The sequence below is a fragment of the Mytilus californianus genome, unplaced genomic scaffold, assembly GCF_021869535.1.
Source record: "Mytilus californianus isolate M0D057914Y unplaced genomic scaffold, xbMytCali1.0.p SCAF_8, whole genome shotgun sequence".
Taxonomy (NCBI): domain Eukaryota; kingdom Metazoa; phylum Mollusca; class Bivalvia; order Mytilida; family Mytilidae; genus Mytilus; species Mytilus californianus.
Window position 1 is genome coordinate 19894705 of NW_026262734.1, and position 18486 is coordinate 19913190.

Consider the following 18486-nt stretch of genomic DNA (forward strand, 5'->3'; position numbering starts at 1 on the left):
AAACTGCCGCCGCCACAGTTACCACCCATTTACAAAATTAAACCAACGGTCATCAAATCACGTGACTTTGATATTGAACCCGACATATTTGTTCACAATCCTACCTTGGAAGAAAGACTGGAGGAAATTGAAGACTGTCGGTATTTAAGACGGTTTAATGAAAAGTAATCATACTCTTAGAAGCGGTTTACTTTCTGTTCTAGTCATAAAACGACCTGACCAAAATAATTTGAAAACTCAGTAACCTCTAAATGGCTTATGATCATTTGTAACGTTCGGTTGCTATCTAATTTACGTTATCATGTTTTAGTTCATACTGAAATTGTGTTCTCTAATCTACGTCAACTCGCTGTCTATGAATAAGCTCGGCATAGGTTCTTATATTCCTGTTGTGCGAGAGCGTATTAAGATACAAAGATGTACTTGCAAGCGAAGAAAGGACACATGACATGTTTTTTCAATCCGATAAGTATCCAGTGTTCTGACGTTATATTGTTTAACGACTATAAACATTCTCTATTTAGGATTGTTGCTATCATCATAAATATTACCTGTCAATTAATTCTTTACAGGTAAATGTATGTCCTGAATATTTCTGGAATATTTGCCAATGGACGTTAGCAAACAACAATCAATTTATTAATCATTTAAAAAATCAAACTATATTTTGTATCCAACATATACATATATGCTGTGTTATCTTATACTCCTAATGAACTGAATAACCTGACACAAATATCATGATAAATGTTTATCCACCATTATATTTATAGACACTAAATCTTTTCAACTCTTCAAAAATTAAAAAAAAAATATTCATTGGTACTAATGATTTCATCAGGATCAAAATATTATATTTGTAAAACCATCTCTTAAAATGAGATAGTAGATTTACAGTATGAAGTCAGTGGTCAGCAGTGAATTGATATAACTATTTTGACAATTTTAACTGTACTTGTATAATTTCATATGGTAATTAAAGGTGTTTTTTATGTTTGAAATTGTACTCCTGAAATATTTTCTAGTCGTATCCGCACACCTGTCAGTTGCTTTGGATTTGAATCGTTTTTTATATCGTTCAATGAACTCTGCTATTTACGGTCCTGTTATGCAATAAGCTTGAAATCTTCTTCTTATTAATTTTCCTACAGGAGGTCGGTGGTTCTCTCCGGGCACTCCGGCTTCCTCCGCCAATAAAAACTGACCGCCACGAAATAGCACAACATTGTTGAAAGTGGCGTTAAACACCAGTCAATCAATCAATCTTCTTATTAATATCTATTTATGAAATATTCATTTACATTGTATGACTTTGGCATTTTATATTGTTTCAACTGGTTTTACATATCATGATCACCAATCTGACGCAAGTTATATACAGCTTCCGACAAATAGAGTAGTTACAATATGACTATATGGACAATTAAAGTTATTCCTTAGATCTCTGTCTAATGTCAGACTTCTCAATGTGTTGTTCCCAGTTCTGTCCATCAAATCTTTCTTCCTCTATTCTTTCTATAGTGTTAGAGTCAATACAGTGTGGTGCTATACCTGTATAAAATAAATGGTCAATGCAATCATAAATTCCGAAAGTAACAGTAAGTGGTAATTATAACTGTAAAACCTGTAAAAACCGAAACTTTCATAAACCCGAAACATATTTTTGAAGTAACACGACGGGTGTCACATGTGGAGTAAGATATTCGACTAATGACCTTGGTATCTTCCGCCTCGTTTTCGAAAATGACACGCTGTGCATTATCTGTTGCATAAAACATTTTGTTTTCGGAATGCCATGTTAACATTTAGTCCAGTAACATATATTTTCAAAGCTTTGATAAAAAGGATAAAACATTAAATTTAAACCTACCATAACCATCTGGATTAGATCTTGGTGTATAAAAACTTTGGACACCACATGTCTTACAGAATGTATGCTGAGCTTTGTGTGAATTGAAGGTGTATGTTGTTATATTGTCAGCACCCTGGAAGAAATCAAATAGTGCAGTATTTATTGAGATAATAATGGTTTATATCTAAATAAACAGAATCACAATTAATTGTATTAAGACCTCGAAAATTTGGTGCGTTTAACTTGAAATAATGAAGTAAAATTTTCCAAACTACCATACGCTCATATTTTGAAATGGTAAGCAAATGGCATACAAATCAATGAGCTGAAGATTAGTTTTAATAATAAGGGAATATACTTGACGAATTTCTATTTTGAGATGTTTACGTTTTAACAATACAAAAAAAACAAACAACTGGATGTTTCTTAATATGAAGCATGATGAGAATGGCTTTGAATTGTTTTCGTGGATATGAAATGAACATATGCAGCTGTAGACTGTGACTTTTTACTGGTGAACTTAAAACGTTTAAACCCGCTGCATTTGTTTGCACCTGTCCTACGTCAGAAACCTGTTGTTCAGTGGTTGTCGTTTGTTGATGTGGTTCTTAAGTGTTTCTCGTTTCTAGTTTTTTTATATATATTAGACCGTTTGTTTTCCTGTTTGAATTATTTTACACTAGTCATTTTGGGGCCCTTTATAGCTTGCTGTTCGATGTGAGCCAAGGCTCCGTGTAGAAGGCCGTACGTTGACCTATAAATGTTTACTTTTTACACATTGTGACTTGGATGGAGAGTTGTCTCATTGGCACTCACACCACATCTTCTTATTTCTGTATAGAATATTGTATCCGTAAACTAGCAACTAATGTATTTTAATAAAAATGTTGAAGGTTTATAATACCACACTCGGAGCTCCTCGGATGGCTCGTTTATTCACCTGTATAATGTAAGAAGCGTAGCAGGGACACCCTAGGTTGGTCAATTGAAAACTACCATTTCATTATAAAAGTTTATCAGACACAGTAAAAGGATGAATATTAAAAAAGATATTTAAAAATTCTTAAATTACACAAAAACTAAAAACTACTAAAAAAATTATTCAAAAAATAACGACGGTGACAGCAACATTATAAAGTTGATACTTGTAAATTGGCATTGCACAAGATCATTTATTTCTCTGATTCTTTATGACGTCTTAACACTAAATCCATTGTATGCGTACTGATTGATATTTTAAATCTTGGATACATATTTTTTAATAGTTGTTATTGGCCTTCAACTACTTTTCAGTAACTGCGAATACTCTCATGTCGTTATTTTGTGTCTTAAGGTTTTATGTTAGTTGTTTTTTTGTTTTTTGTTTTTTTGCTTTGAGTCGATCTGGTAAGTCAAGCCTTTTTCATATAATTGTGTTATGCTCATACATCACTGTCCCAGGATAGGGAGGGGTTTAGAATTCAGTTCTTCAACACACAATGATGACTCAAAAACTTATCAGCGGCTGTATCAAATCAGAAATAAATGACACCCATTATTCATGTCAGGAGCTTGTAATTCAGAGATTGTCGTTTGTTGCGGTATATCATATTTGATTTTTCGTTTATTGTTTTGTGCATATATCAGGCTTTTTCTTTTCTTGTTTGACCTATTTAATATTTATCATGTCGGGGCCTTCTATAGCTTGCTAAAGTTTTGGGTTTTGCTCATTGAAGGCCGTTCGGTGACCTAGGCTTGTAGTTGATATTTTTAACGTCATTTGGTCTCTCATTTGCAATCACGCCATTTCTTCTTATTTTTATATGGTGACTATGAAAAATTATTAGTGATTGTACCTAATCAGAAATATGACATCGGATCCTTTATTCGTGGTTGTTTCAGTCTGTTGGCAAAGGATACATTTGGCAAGCTGATCCCATAATGGTATCGTGTTTTTATGTTTGTGTTCTATCATAAGTGTTGTGGTTTAAGGGTAATTAAATACGTCTGTTAAACATACATAAGGACAATTGTTACTTCTTATCTTTATTACTTTATCAATTTTGACAGAGAACGTTTTTAATTAGTCGATTCTATAGAAGTTCTCTCAGAAACACAAAGAAAAAAGCGGAAGGGAGTCTAGCCTAAAATGCTTTGTCAATTTTTACATGATGTTTAAAAAGGCAGGCGCAAAATTCCTCGCCCCCCTCAAAAAACCCCAACCCCAACCATCACCACCTCCTATATCTCTTAAGACGTTTTCAGTGGCCTAATATTGTCCTTACGATCAGAGAATTTCGGCCTTTTCTATCAATAAACGTATACCACATAACAATAACCAATTTTCTTGGGAGTATTATCGTACCAGTATATCTAAAGGTCAACTATTACTAACTGTCCCTTATCATAATACCTGTAACAGCTTAAATCTTGATTTCGGTACAACAAAATGTTTATTCTGTTTCTTCTTACAAATACTGCAACTGAAATAATAAGCACAACAAAGTGTTACACAGTCGTAAATCGTCCTGAACATGCATGAAATATTTGACACTGGACGTTAAGAAACCAACAATCAATCAATTATAATCGTAAAAGACAATTTATAGAAATTATTAAGCTTTGGTGTGATATGTAGTACGATGTTGATTTTCTAAATATTGTCGATGGGATTTAAGTCTAAGATGATAAGATAAGATCTAGATAAGATAAGATAAGATATGTTATTCCAATTAAAGGGCCCATGAAGAGCAAAGTAATTTATTACATTGATGATATATAGGCTAGTCAATTTAGTGAATAACCTGCAACTAATTGCAACACAAAGTTTTTCACTGAAAAACAAGTCTGTTACTATCTCTGAACAACATACTAAAACTATACAAAAATATATATTGCGGAAAGTGGTGTAATTTTAAAAATGTTTTGTAGTAAAAGTAATGAGTTGCTTCCCCTTATTTGCCAAAGTTGAAAAAAATAAGATTATACAAAAAATGTTCTGTATTTTTTACAACAGTTGAAATAATACAATACAATACATAATTATTTCAATTTAAAAGAATAATATTACAAATGAATCACTTTCCTGTCTCAAAATTTGTATATTTGAATATAAAGATATAGACCGAGATTGTGTTCTGCTATTTTACAATCACTAATCTAATTCTCCAAAATAGTGTTGGTAAGTAACCTATAAATGGAAAACTGTACTGGACTGTACTGAACTAGAGTACCCAACTTAGTCACATTCTTACTTGGTATTTGAAAGAATTCTGCCCCTGTGTTAAAGGCACAGACAGTTTATTTTTTTGTTGGGGGAGGGGTTCCAGAAACACATGTTTTGTTCTTTATAAAAAAAATGTTGTTGCAAGATTCAAAGTCATTAATGTATTTTTTCTCCACAACTTTAGAAAGAAAATAAATATATTTTTTTCATTTATCTCCTGGAACAAACATGTTAAGATTTAGAATCCAACAATGTTTCATAAAAAAATAAGAATGATGAGTGTTAAATGATTTTATGTTAAATATTTTTTCACAAATGAAAATTTCAGGCTCCTTGAAGCAAATAGCTACTCATGTAATTTGCGAAGATCTCAGTACTCACGCACCATATAAATAAAGCTTCGACTGTAACACTGAATCCACTTTTCACTTTGGTTACTAATAGGATGTGTACTTATCTATATTTTAGTCGGTGCCAACCTTATTTATTCATCAACTGTAATTACTTAGCTTTGAACTAGCTATGAGAACTCAGTGTCTTTTTGTTAATTGGTTATATACTCCGTGCTGATCTTTTTGAGTTGAGCCCTTTCCAACTGGGTTTTATAATTTGTTCTTACGTTGTTTGCTATTTAAATAAAATTGAGAATGAAAGTTTTTTTTTAACCTTGCATAACAAAAAAATATTGATTTGTTTGGAAATGACATCATAACACTAGAACCTCCGAGTACACACAAAAAGATGCTGTACTTATAATTTAAGCAAAGTTTAGTATAATAAAATTGAGAATGGAAATGGGGAATGTGTCAAAGAGACAACAACCCGACCAGATCAAGAGCAGTTAACAGTCGAAAGCCACCAATGGGTCTTCAACGCAACGAGAAAATCCCGCACCAGGAGGTGGTCCTCAGCCGGCCCCTCAATAAAAACTGTTCCTGATTATTGGAGGGTTGAGTGCTTGCAAACAGGGTTAACCCTGCACACTATGAATATGATTATCACACGTCAGTGGCCCTTTATTACTTGGTTGTTATTGTTTACTGTCTGTCATATTTGTTTTTCCGTTTATTGTTTAACATTAATCAGGCCTTTGAGTTTCTCGTTTGACTTGTTTTATATTTTGACGATGAACTATAGTTGTTTACATCCACACTAACATCATTGATATCTCTTGTGGAAAGTTTTCTCATTGGCAATCATACAACATCTTCTTATGTTTTTAAAGTGGGGAGATTTTATAATAAGTGATGGTTTCATTGGCAAGCGATCAAACTTACTACCAAGAGATCACTGATAGAGTTTAGTGGACCTTAAAAGCTAAACATTTATATTCTTTTGGCATGAGGTGTATTTCTTTTAAATATTTTTATAGTTTTGTTCAAATGAGGTGAATACATGTCAGCATTCCGGAAGCAGAAAACAGCGTCTTTAACATTAATATATCTGTAATAGAGTATATTTATGAATACAGAGAGATTTGAAGTCAACGAGAAAGCAACCCAAACGACTAACAAAAACCAACTGACATACTTTCAGATTAGACATGACTATCTAAACGCTATCCATGGCCATCAAAGTCGCCCACAGACACTACAAATTTTAATTTTTACACAGATGATGCATGATCATTTTTTTACAGTTCTTAGGCTAAAGCTGATACCTTTTATTAAATTAATTCAATAAGATATATTAAATAAATAACGTGGTAATGCTTTTCTTTATATACTAGTAAGTATATATATATCTTTGACCATAATATTTTCATATAGCAGACAACCCATGTTAGTTCTTTGTCATTACCATTTGGTTGATGTTTCAGACCACCACATACATGCAGGTTTATAGGGTACACACATAAGGCGCTGTTGCTATTAACACTTCCTTCAGGAAGTGATCCCATTAATTCATTTAACAGTGCTTATCTCATTTTCAACATCCAAAATTGGACCATTTTAGTACAATTACTATTTAAATTAAAGCTCTTGGGGTAAACTTATAATAGTATTGACAAAGCTGCTCTTGAAATTGCCTTTAATTTTCGATCTGTGAGTTTGACTGTCCCTCTGGTATATTTTGACCCTCTTTTAATGCTAATTCAGTGAACTAGTATATGTTCCTAAATTTAAAAAGCTTATATATCTGAAATTAAACGTGGATATTGATCGAGCTTTCTAAATAAAATTAGCAACACATTAAGAGAAATATGCAAGCACATCGTCTGTGTTTAACTGTGACTTTATGCAATTCAAATATTGTAAAAGTAGCTAATGAAAAAATACACAAGAAGGACTACAGTCAATGACGATGCAAGGACACTAGAAAAATGACTTTTCCAGCAATTAACATGACAAAATCAAAGTCAGTAACCCAACTGATTTACAGTTATTTTTGAACACAATCATTTTTTGTTTATTATACCTACACGTATAATTACTATAAATACATAACAGAAACATAAGATAAAATTTCAAACTTCCACAAAATGCATATTTAAAACTGAGTTTTACTGTGTGTTTGTTTATTCTATATTGTCTAGAGAAACTAGGGGAGGGTTGAGTTCTCACAAAACATGTTTTACCCCAGCCACATTATTGCACCTATCCCAAGTAAGGAACCTCTAGCCTTTGTTTGTCTTGTGTGTGTTTTTTTGTGTGATAATTTTGGTTCATTTTTTTGTACTGGAGTTTAGGGTGGTGTCCATTTTGCTGAACTAGTGTACAAAATAATTAAGGGGTCAGCTGAAGCCCACCTCCGTGTGCCGGATTTACTTGCTATGTTAAAGACCCATTAGGGGCCTTGTTTTCTCTTTGACTCATTCCCTGTTTCCATTCTCCATTTTTTCGTTTTTAAAAATCAAACTAGAAATAACCAAGATTTTAAAATGTTCATTTTATATGCCCCTCACTTAGGAGCATTATGTTTTTCTGTCTGTGCGTCTGTTCGTTCGTCCGTCTGCCTGTCCTGCTTCAGATTGAAGTTTTTTGTTAAAGTTTTTGGTCAAGGTAATTTTTGATGAAGTTGAAGTCAAATCATATTGAAACTTAAAACTAATGTTCCCTATGATAGGATCTTTCTAATTTTAATGCCAAATTAGAGTTTAGACCCAATTTCACAGTCCACTGAACATAGAAAATGATAGTGCGGGTGGGGCATTCGTGTACTATGGATATATTCTTGTTTTGTAGTTAGTATGTAAAACAAAATATTTCGCACAACAAATTGATTATTATTGATACCGATAACAAGAGGAACACATATGCGATAAAAATAAGATAATATAGTCTGTCTATAAAGATCCTATGTTAAAAGTTTTAACCATGAATAATCGAGTTTTTTATTTCCATTTTTCACAATTTTTCTCTACAAATCACATTTTACACAAGAATTACATTTTTTAAATACTAATAACTAAAGGACTTCTTAAGATAAACATCAGATAGTATTCTCTATTTTCTGTTAAGATCGCAATTTGAAAGTTTTCACCATCAATAACCGAGATATTTTCATTTCCAGTTTTCCGGGTTTTCGGTCTTAAAACATATATTCAACCAAAATTACCCAAATATTAATATTGATAACTAAAGGACTTCACAAATAAAACATAAAATAGTATGTTCTTTTTACTATAAAGATCAAATTTCAAAAATATTAACCATTAACAACGGAGATTTTCAACGTTTCCAGTTTTCAGCGTTTTTTTCACTAAAAATCAATAATTTCACCTCAAAATTACTTCAATATGAATAATAATGATAACTAGAGGACTACATAATACTCTATTAAGATAAGGTTTCCTGTCTACAACAAGCTTTAGGTCTAAAAATGTAACCATAAATAACAATTGTTCTTCTTTTCCAGTTTTCAGCATTTTTTCTCTAAAAACCACATATTTCACCCCAAAATAACCTTTTCCGCAATTTATATCAATGTATAGTTTTTAGTATGTTGTTAGTACTAGTCTATATTATAATTTGCACTAAAAAAACTTGTGTTGCAATTAGTTGCAGGTTGAGCGATTTTAGAGCTAAATTGACTAGGCTCATATAAGAGATAATTTGATAGCTTTATGCTTCACGTGTTTCGGTTGTATACATCATTGGCTTTCAAATATTTGGCTATGCATGAACGTTCCTGGTGAATGTAAATCCAGAAAAGCGCTTCGAACGCATAAATATTATAAAGTGTTATTTTCACATGTTTCATATAAAAAAAATAATATAACTTTGAATTGCGAATTGTGAGCTCGTATTAATTAGTCCAAAGCAATTGCCATTTCTTGGGGTCGTTCGTCGTCTGTCGGCGAAAACTTATTTGGTATTATTTGAACCAAACGTCTCTTTGCCACAATCACCATGAGGGTATCCAGTTTTAAAAGGAGGGGAGGGGGCAGAAGATACCAACTTTAGTCGATGAGAGACCGACAAAATTATTTGAAAATCATGCAAAAAAAAAACCAAAAACGACCAAAGACAAACAAAAGTTTAAAAGCAAAATATAGAAAACTAAAGACCAGGCACCCCATTCCCAAACTAACGGATGTGATTTCCGGTGCCCCGCAAGGGAGAGCCGATCCTGCTACACATGTGACACCGTCGTGTTGCTCGTGATAGTACAACCCCGGTAATAGGTCAAATACGAGAAAAAGAGGGCGGGATTTGAGTTTGAGTATCCTTTTGCATGGCTCTCTTAGACTAATAAAGAATCGGGTATTCAGAAAAGTAACTCGAATGTATGTATTCCTAATTAAAGGGCATATGAATCAACATAAATCACAAAGTGTATACAATATCCACACACAAACAACACATGCAATCTAACATATATACTGATTGTAAATAATTAAAAATGATTTAAGAGCAAATATGGAAACATGATTATAATTTAAAGTATATGCATGATGGGAGAGAGCCAGTACAAAGAGGAATAACTACATTTTTTCCAGGTAACTGGTTGTTTCCGTTTATAAAATGACCTACTTTTAATCATTTCAAGCAGTACTGTCACTCCATTACATCAAAAAAACGAGGTCTTGTGTCTTATTCAAGTGCCGGAGGCTCTGCAATTTTGAAACAACTTAGATTCACTGCCTAGATCTAATCTAATATACCGGACAGTTTCAAAACTGCAGTGACGCTAATTGAAAACCGAATCATCGGAATGCTAAAATACAACTTACTTGCAATCGTAGACATGAAGAACTTTTTCGGCTAATACTTCAAACTTCACAGCACCGCAATGACAGCTTCCAGAGTGCGTAACTAAATTTTCTGTCATCGTAATAACTTGGAGTTCAAAAATTAGAACAGATTAAATAAAGAGTTATCTTTCTTTGTGTGGTTTGAATATATAAGCTATGCATATGTGTGGATAGAATGGTGGATGGGAATTTTTACCAGCACAGAATTTGAATTTTTTGAGTGTTTCACAATCGTCTAGTGTTTTATTTTTTTGCACAACATTGATTTAAACAACTATTTGAACTATATATAGACTTATTTGCGTTAAAAAATTTTTTTTTATCGAATATTATGTCCTTGGAAATTTGCTTGTCCACGCAACGTGGTGTGAGCGTTGGCTACAGTCGTCTGGCCTCCTGCTTTATATTCAAACCCTGCTGCTTTTTATTAACATCTATATTGGTGTTGCTGCTGTGTGTTTTATGATTTTCAAGTGAATCTTCAAACTTTTTAATTTTACAAACATTTATCGTTTTGGAAATCCAATATGGCGGATCACTGAAAAGTCCGTGCTGATAATTTGGCGCCATTTTCTTTGAATATTTTTCAACACTACAATACGATAAATTTAAACTAATTTTCTAATAAACTTCAAATCATCTATGACATCAAATACATTGAAAAAATATATTTCAAGACAACAACCTTTAATTCATGGTATTAAAAGGAGAACCCCAGTATTACTAGCTGATAGTAAAGGAGCCAGACTAGAGCGTAAGCTGCTCCCTGATAACATTATTCATACAAATATACTATTCCGGTGTAAACCTGGTGCATCCACCCAAGAATGTAAAAACTGGCTGCAGGAAAATCTAAAATCTGAAATAGACACCTATGGTGACATTGTTTGGGCAGCCACCTGCAACCTTACTACAAAAAATAGAGACTGTTCTATCTCGTTATCAACAGAGAGCAACGATACAGTAGATTTTATCATCCACCAGTATAGACAAATTGTCAGTCTTATTGATAAATATCCTTCCTGTAGAGTAACTTTCTTAAATATACCTGTGTATTCTATATCTAAATACAAAGATTTTATGAAAGTTCAAAATCCTGAAAACATCGTACAGCAAGACAACAACTTATTACATCAAATCAAAATTCTGAATGAGGAAATCCATGCTCTGAACCTCTCTCTTCGTGTCACATCTCCAGACTTTAATATTAATTTGTGTATAAATCAAAAACACACAACCTGCAGAGGCCAACATTCTACAAATAAGCTATTCTACAATTTTGAGCTCTATCAAGACAGGATTCATCCCAGATATCTACTGAACACTGTCTGGTTACACAAAATAACATTACAAATCCGTTACGATTGCTGGTTTACGTAGATGGTAAGTGTGGATGTCCCCATGCTATACCAAGAATACAACTAATTTCCAAAGATCCTGCTTCACCTGTTCACTTAATTTACTGAACACAGAAATTGTAAATATGGTAATATAAATTCGTAATAAAATTGACAAAATTTAACTTGAGTACTTCATGTGTTTTATCATCTTTTCTTCCGTTTTAACTTAACTACTATATTTTACCTTTTTAAAAGGCCGTGGTAAGTGTCACAGTGGATGTTCCCACGCTATTCCAATCTTATGTGATTTATACTTTTATTATCAACCTAATTCTTTTATCACGTACACTAGAAACCTGCCAAGGATTTTAGTGATATACTAATCTGTTAATCCAGGAAATTGCAATATTTACTTATCGTCTTGTCTCATATACCGCTTTAACCTAACTACCTCGTTAAAAGGCCGTGGTAAATGTGGATGTTCCCACGCTATTCCAATCTTATGTGATTTATACTTTTATTATCAACCTAATTCTTTTATCACGTACACTAGAAATCTGCCAAGGACTTTAGGGATATACTAATCTGTCAATCCAGGAATTCCCGAAATTGCAATATTTACTTATCGTCTTGTCTCATATACCGCTTTAACCTAACTACCTCGTTAAAAGGCCGTGGTAAGTGTGGATGTTCCCACGCTATTCCAATTTTATGCGATTTTTACTTTTATTATCAACCTAATTCTCTTATCACATACACTGGAAATAAGCCAAGGAGTTTAGCGAAATACTAATCTTTCAATCCAGGAAATTGCAATATTTATTTATCGTCTTGTCTCATATACCGTTTTAACCTAACTTCCTTGTTAAAAGGCTGTGGTAAGTGGATGTTCCCACGCTTTTCGAATTTGCAGTTTCGTGTGATTTATACTTTTATTATCAACTTAACACCTTTATTACGTACACTGGCAATTTGCCAAGGATGTTAGCTATATACTAAACTTCAAATCCCGGTGTGGACCAAAGATCATATCAGAAATATCTTTTTATAGCATTTAGTACAGTTTCCAACATTGAATTAACCTCCTAGGTAAGTGTGGATGTCACCACGCTATACCATACATTTGGCTTAAATCTACTATAAGGACAAGGATAATCTAAGTAATATATATTTAGGCAATTTTATATAGATAGTAGCTTCTTAAAAAGCTGGAACAGGATACAAATCAATAATCACATCTGGAATATATCTCTTAAGCATCTAGTACAGGTTCTGACAATCACCCTCATAGGTAAGTGTGGATGTCTCCACGCTATACATAGCATTTGGCTTGAAACAATAGAATACTTCTGTGGCTCCGTGTTTGGATCAATTATCATAACAGGAAAATCTCCATAGTAACTCAGTACAGTCTAACTATATAATCTCAACATACAATAGAAATCACACTTCTATCATACAGGAAAGTAATAGCTTCTAGAAAAGCTGGAATAAGAAACTAATCAATATATAAAATATAACTATTAGACACTATAACGCTTATATTACTAGGTAAGTGTGGATGTTACCACGTTGTACCAACTTTGGCTTTAATCTAAGGAATTACTAATCATAACTATCAATATTTATATAAGGAATAATCTATAGCATCTTGTACACTAATTTGCATAATTCCAGGAATGAAATTACTGAAATTACTATCTCTTCACAGACACAACAGACCTAGTAGCTTCTCAAATCCAGAATCTTAACATAGCCTTCATCAAACGTTTCGCTCAGCTATATTACATATTCTTACGTGGTAAGTGTGGATATTCCCACGCTAAACCAATACAACCAATATACTCTTCTCTATAACTGACTGGACTACATTCTTTTCTAGTGGTCAGCGTGGATGTTCCCACGCTATACCAATTCAAATTTAATCTCATTGTTCACATAGGACGACAACACTTCGGTAAAATCTTCCATCATGGCAACCTTAAGGCCAACAAGAGACAGAATACCGACACAAGTATTAACACCGTCAAAAGTCAACGTGTCAGTCAAAAACTACTTATTGAATGAGCAAAAAGCTGTTGAAAAAATTTCAGATGCAACCAGCCGATCAACAGATGTAAATTTACAATACAAACATGGCAATATAATTTTGGAATTTAGCGCTGCATTCTATCTACACTTCAGCAAAGTCTTAATCCAGCATTTTAACACCCATACCAAGATTACATGTAAAATTCATGAAAAACAAGACCAGACAGGAAATGTGGTAGAACAATCTATATCAGTCAAATGTTGTCAAAACTAACGTCAACAATATAGAATAAACTTGTACAACACAACGTGCAGAGCAGAGGTCAATGGTCGTAATCATAGAGTATTCTTTGACGAACTCCAAGATATATGCAAACAAATGGATAATATCAAAGACTATTCTTTTATCAACCAACAAATAAGAGAAGAATGTGCCAAGCACCAGACAACATTCTTAAAGGAGATAATCAAACCCTCCATTGCTGGAACTCAAAGCGAAAACCAATCAACTGACTTATCCTTGGCAAAAAAATCAAACCAGAATACAGTCAACACAAACAAACAATTGCTTGATGATAATTGTCCAAAATGCAAAAGAAAACTTTTATCAAGGGGAGTATTTTGTATCAAAGGAAACCATTGGATCCACTATGCTTGTGAGAAGCTTAAAAAAGAAGAAATAGAAAAACTCGAAAATGACAAAAACAACATCCAGTACATCTGTACTATATGTAGTGAGGCTGACTCTACCTCATCAGAGATTACTAACCTGCAACAACATCTCCCAAAGAATTGGAAAAATTGAAATAACCAAACCACTGATCAAATCCAACCAAATAAGAGATGCATGCCAGTTTTTGTCCCTGAGGTATTTTCAATGGAGGCTTGTGGTGTGTCTGGCGCCATGGCAATTCTTAATGAAGAGTCATCTATCAGACATCAACTAGATGATAAAGCTCAACCAATTGAACAACCATCTTCAATAGTAGTAAATACAACTCCAACACCTCCTATCTCTAACATAAGAAATAAAACAGATATCTCTCAATCAGATAATGAATTCGACAAAAAGAAAATAAGCTTCAAAAAATTGAAGAGGAGCTAAAAAAGGAGAAGGTTATAATTAATGACGCTATAAAAGATCAATCACATCTCAAATCATATTCTCTGAACCTAGAGGCAAAAGTTAAAGAGCTTGAAAATTCTAATCGTATTTTACGAATGAAGATTGTAGGAACACAACCACCAGATGTAAGCAACTCAATGACCGGACAAAAACCATCAAATATACAAGACAATGGTCCACCATCATGTGCAAATGGGCACGCATCTAACTTTGAAACACATATCTCAATTTTAGAGAACAATATTATTAAAGATAGAATAACTCACATAGAGAACACCCGTCAATTATACAGACAGATGCATGATATGGAACTTCAATCAATTCAGCAAAGACTCAAAACCTTAGAATCATCTCTACAGCAACAATCCTTTAGGCCAGAATATCAACCATGTCACTTCAATCCATTCGCAATGCAGAATCCTATATCTCATGGTCCTACATACATGACAAGAATGCCAAGTCATTCTCTTCATCATAGACCCATGCATCCGATTTGGCCAGGTACACCACAGTTCGTACCAACCTGTCAACCATACTTACATAGGCCACTACAATCTCAAATACCACCACATGCTTTGAATATATCATTTCCAAATTATCAGTACATACAACCAACTACTGATATTCCAAAAAACAGTATTCAACGCATCAAAATTTGCAAGGAGCAAACTTGTAATATGGACAAGGGAATGTCAGAAATATCAATGTTAGTGTTCAGCCCAAATTAGATCATTCTACATCATCCAATCATACAATGAATCCAGAAATCTCTGTCACAACTAAACCCTCTTCAGAGAAAATACCATCAAGCCTAGACAAGGAAGTACTTACAACTTCAAACAAGATAGGACAGGAAAAGACTCTCTTGGAAGTACAGTCACCGCAAATTCTCCAAACAGAATCCAAAGATGAGCCTTCTATCTTGGTCTCTGACCAAACTAAACCTATCTTCATTGATGAAGACTCCGATAAGGAAGAGGCACAAACTCAAGGAGAAGCTACTAGGTCCGTCACCCATATACCGGATAACGTAACTGATACTCAGTCAAACTGTTTTTAGTACTTTGCCAGAAACCTCTGATGATCCCGTAGCACCAGAACATTCTGCACTTCCAAGAATAGCTACGTTCAATTGTAAAAATGTATATAACTCGCAAGCTTGTATAAAGAACATTTTAGATTTTAGTGATTTTATATGTATCCAAGAACATTGGCTGTTCAAATTTGAACAAGAAAATATTGATGACCTCTTTAGAACTTCATGGACATGCAAATCAGTTGATGAAAACAATCCAATACCACTAACACAAAGACCTAGATGATATGGTGCATTAGCTATTCTTTGGAAACAAAGCATGGACCACCTGGTAGAAAAAATTGAGGACGGATCAGAAAGAATCATATGCATTAAACTGAAAGTTTAACCAAAACCAAGTTTATCAATATGTGCGTACATGCCATGTAATGGATCAAAACAAGCAAACAACCATTTCAAAGAGTGTTTAGATCAGCTTCATGAGATAATTATCAAATACTCAGATAAATGTACCCCAGTTTTGTGTGGCGACTGGAACTGTGATTTGATGAAATCCTCAAACAAGCTGGCAGGATCAATCTGGATGGAAGACTTTCTAAACTCTAAGAAACTCATATTTAAATCTACTCCTTTAACATTCATTCATCCAAACGGCAATGAGTCATCTACAATTGATTACATCTTTGTGCACAACAACTTGGCCGACAAAGTCTATAACACCATAAGACTAGATATGTTAACAAACAATACATCCGACCATTATCCTTTATTAACAGAAATTGAAATAGAAATGGAATCTGGGAAAGAAAAAAATGAAAGCTTTACTTCAAACAAAATTAAATGGGATAAAATCGATTTACTTCAATATCAAGAATGTCTAACCAAAAGCCTACAAGAAAATATAATCGATTACGAAAATGATCCAATTGCAATAACTAAATTAATGGATACCATCGTAGCTACTTAAGAAAGTATTGTACCAACATCCAAAAAATCATCACAACGTAACAAACATATCTGGATTGATGAAATAGGAAATTCACTAAAAATGAATAAGACAGCACTCTATGAATGGAAAAAGGAGGGGAAGCCATAGACTGGTGAAACTATGCAAGTTAGAAAAAGAACCAAGAAACTACTGCGAAAAGCCAAAAGACAAGAAATTGCACGGCAAAGAGACGAATCATTACAGACAATTATGAACGCAAAACAAAGAGATAGTAAATTCTTCCACAAGCTAGTTAATGCGCAGAGGAAGTCGAAAACAAATTGCATCTCAGATCTATGTGTAGAAGAAAACCCCTATTCTACAAGAGGAGAGATACTCCAAGGCTGGGATGAGCATTTTAGCAAGCTCGCAACACCTGAAGCTGCTGATCTCAAATCTGATTATACCAACAAAAAATTTGATATTGATATCATAGAAGAAATCTGAAAAGAATGAAAAGAAAATGCGGAACCCCTGGTCTTTACCTCAGAAGAAGTTGACAAAGCTATAAACCAGCTAAACACCAACAAAGCGCCAGATATATATGGCATAACGGCAGAACACATTAGATATGGCGGCGATGCTTTACTTCAAGGAATTACCTCTATAATTAACAACATATGCAAGGAAGCGTCAGTTCCAGATTGCCTAAAACGTGGAATTCTAACCCAAATCTTCAAACATAAAGGGTTCCCAACAGATGCAAAAAAATACCGTGGTATCACTGTACTCCCAATCATTGGGAAAATACTGGAAATACTTCTCAGACAGCTGATCAGAGATATTATTGAAATTCTTCAAAATCGTCTTCAAAGGGGCTTTACCACAGGTGTTTCTCCACTATACAGTGCTTTCATACTGTTAAAATCAATTGCAGAATCCATGGACCAAAAATTGCCGGTCTTCATAGCACTACTGGATGCTAAGGCTGTTTTTGATGTTGTCAACCATGATAGCTTGCATCGTAAACTCTTCTTATCAGGAGTAGGTGGAACTCTCTGGCTCTTAATACGCCAACTTAGTACTTATGCCATAACTTCCATCAAATGGAATGGTTTAATATCAAATCCATTCCCTGTTCACCAAGGAGTACGACAAGGTGGAGTACTTAGCACCGAACTCTATAAAGTATATATAAATGACATTCTAGACCAACTGGAAAATAGCGGTCTTGGTTCTTACATTGGGAATATATATTCTGGTTCGCCAACCTGTGCTGATGATGTTGCCATGGTTGCAAACTCACCTACAGATCTCCAGATAATGTACAGTCGAAAACTACAGTATTCATGAAAAATACAAACTCCAACCCACCAAGAGCCTTGTACTAAAAAATGTGACCTCCACTAAAAATACTGACTTTGAATTTGAGATCAATGATACCGCCATGCTTCAGCCAAGCTCAGCTCCTCATATAGAAATTAAACACAGATCTGACTTAAAGAAAACAATCAACATTCATATTGAAGGAAATATCTCTAAAGCCAGACGAACAATGTATAGCCTGATGGGTGCTGGACTTCATGGAAGGAATGGGCTTAACCCAATTACTTGTCTACACATCTTTCAAATATATATCCTACCAGTCCTTATTTATGGATTAGATATATTACTTCCAGACAAAAAACACATAGAGCCACTAGAAGTATTCTATAGGAAAGCAATCAAACAAATCCTATCATTGCCAAACAACACTGCAGATGGAGCTGTT

The 18486-nt window shown here is 33.8% G+C and overlaps 1 protein-coding gene across 1 annotated transcript; it reads right to left on the bottom strand.

The window, feature by feature from the left end:
• Nucleotides 1–613: 613 nt before the first annotated feature.
• On the bottom strand, nucleotides 614–10349 carry LOC127710950 (centromere protein V-like). The gene is made up of 4 exons (XM_052216909.1): nucleotides 10234–10349; nucleotides 4245–4314; nucleotides 1871–1985; nucleotides 614–1551 (listed from the first exon to the last, which is right to left on the bottom strand). Exons 1-4 carry the CDS (start codon nucleotides 10329–10331, stop codon nucleotides 1430–1432), a joined length of 405 nt encoding a protein of 134 aa, XP_052072869.1. The 5' UTR covers nucleotides 10332–10349; the 3' UTR covers nucleotides 614–1429.
• Nucleotides 10350–18486: the final 8137 nt, after the last annotated feature.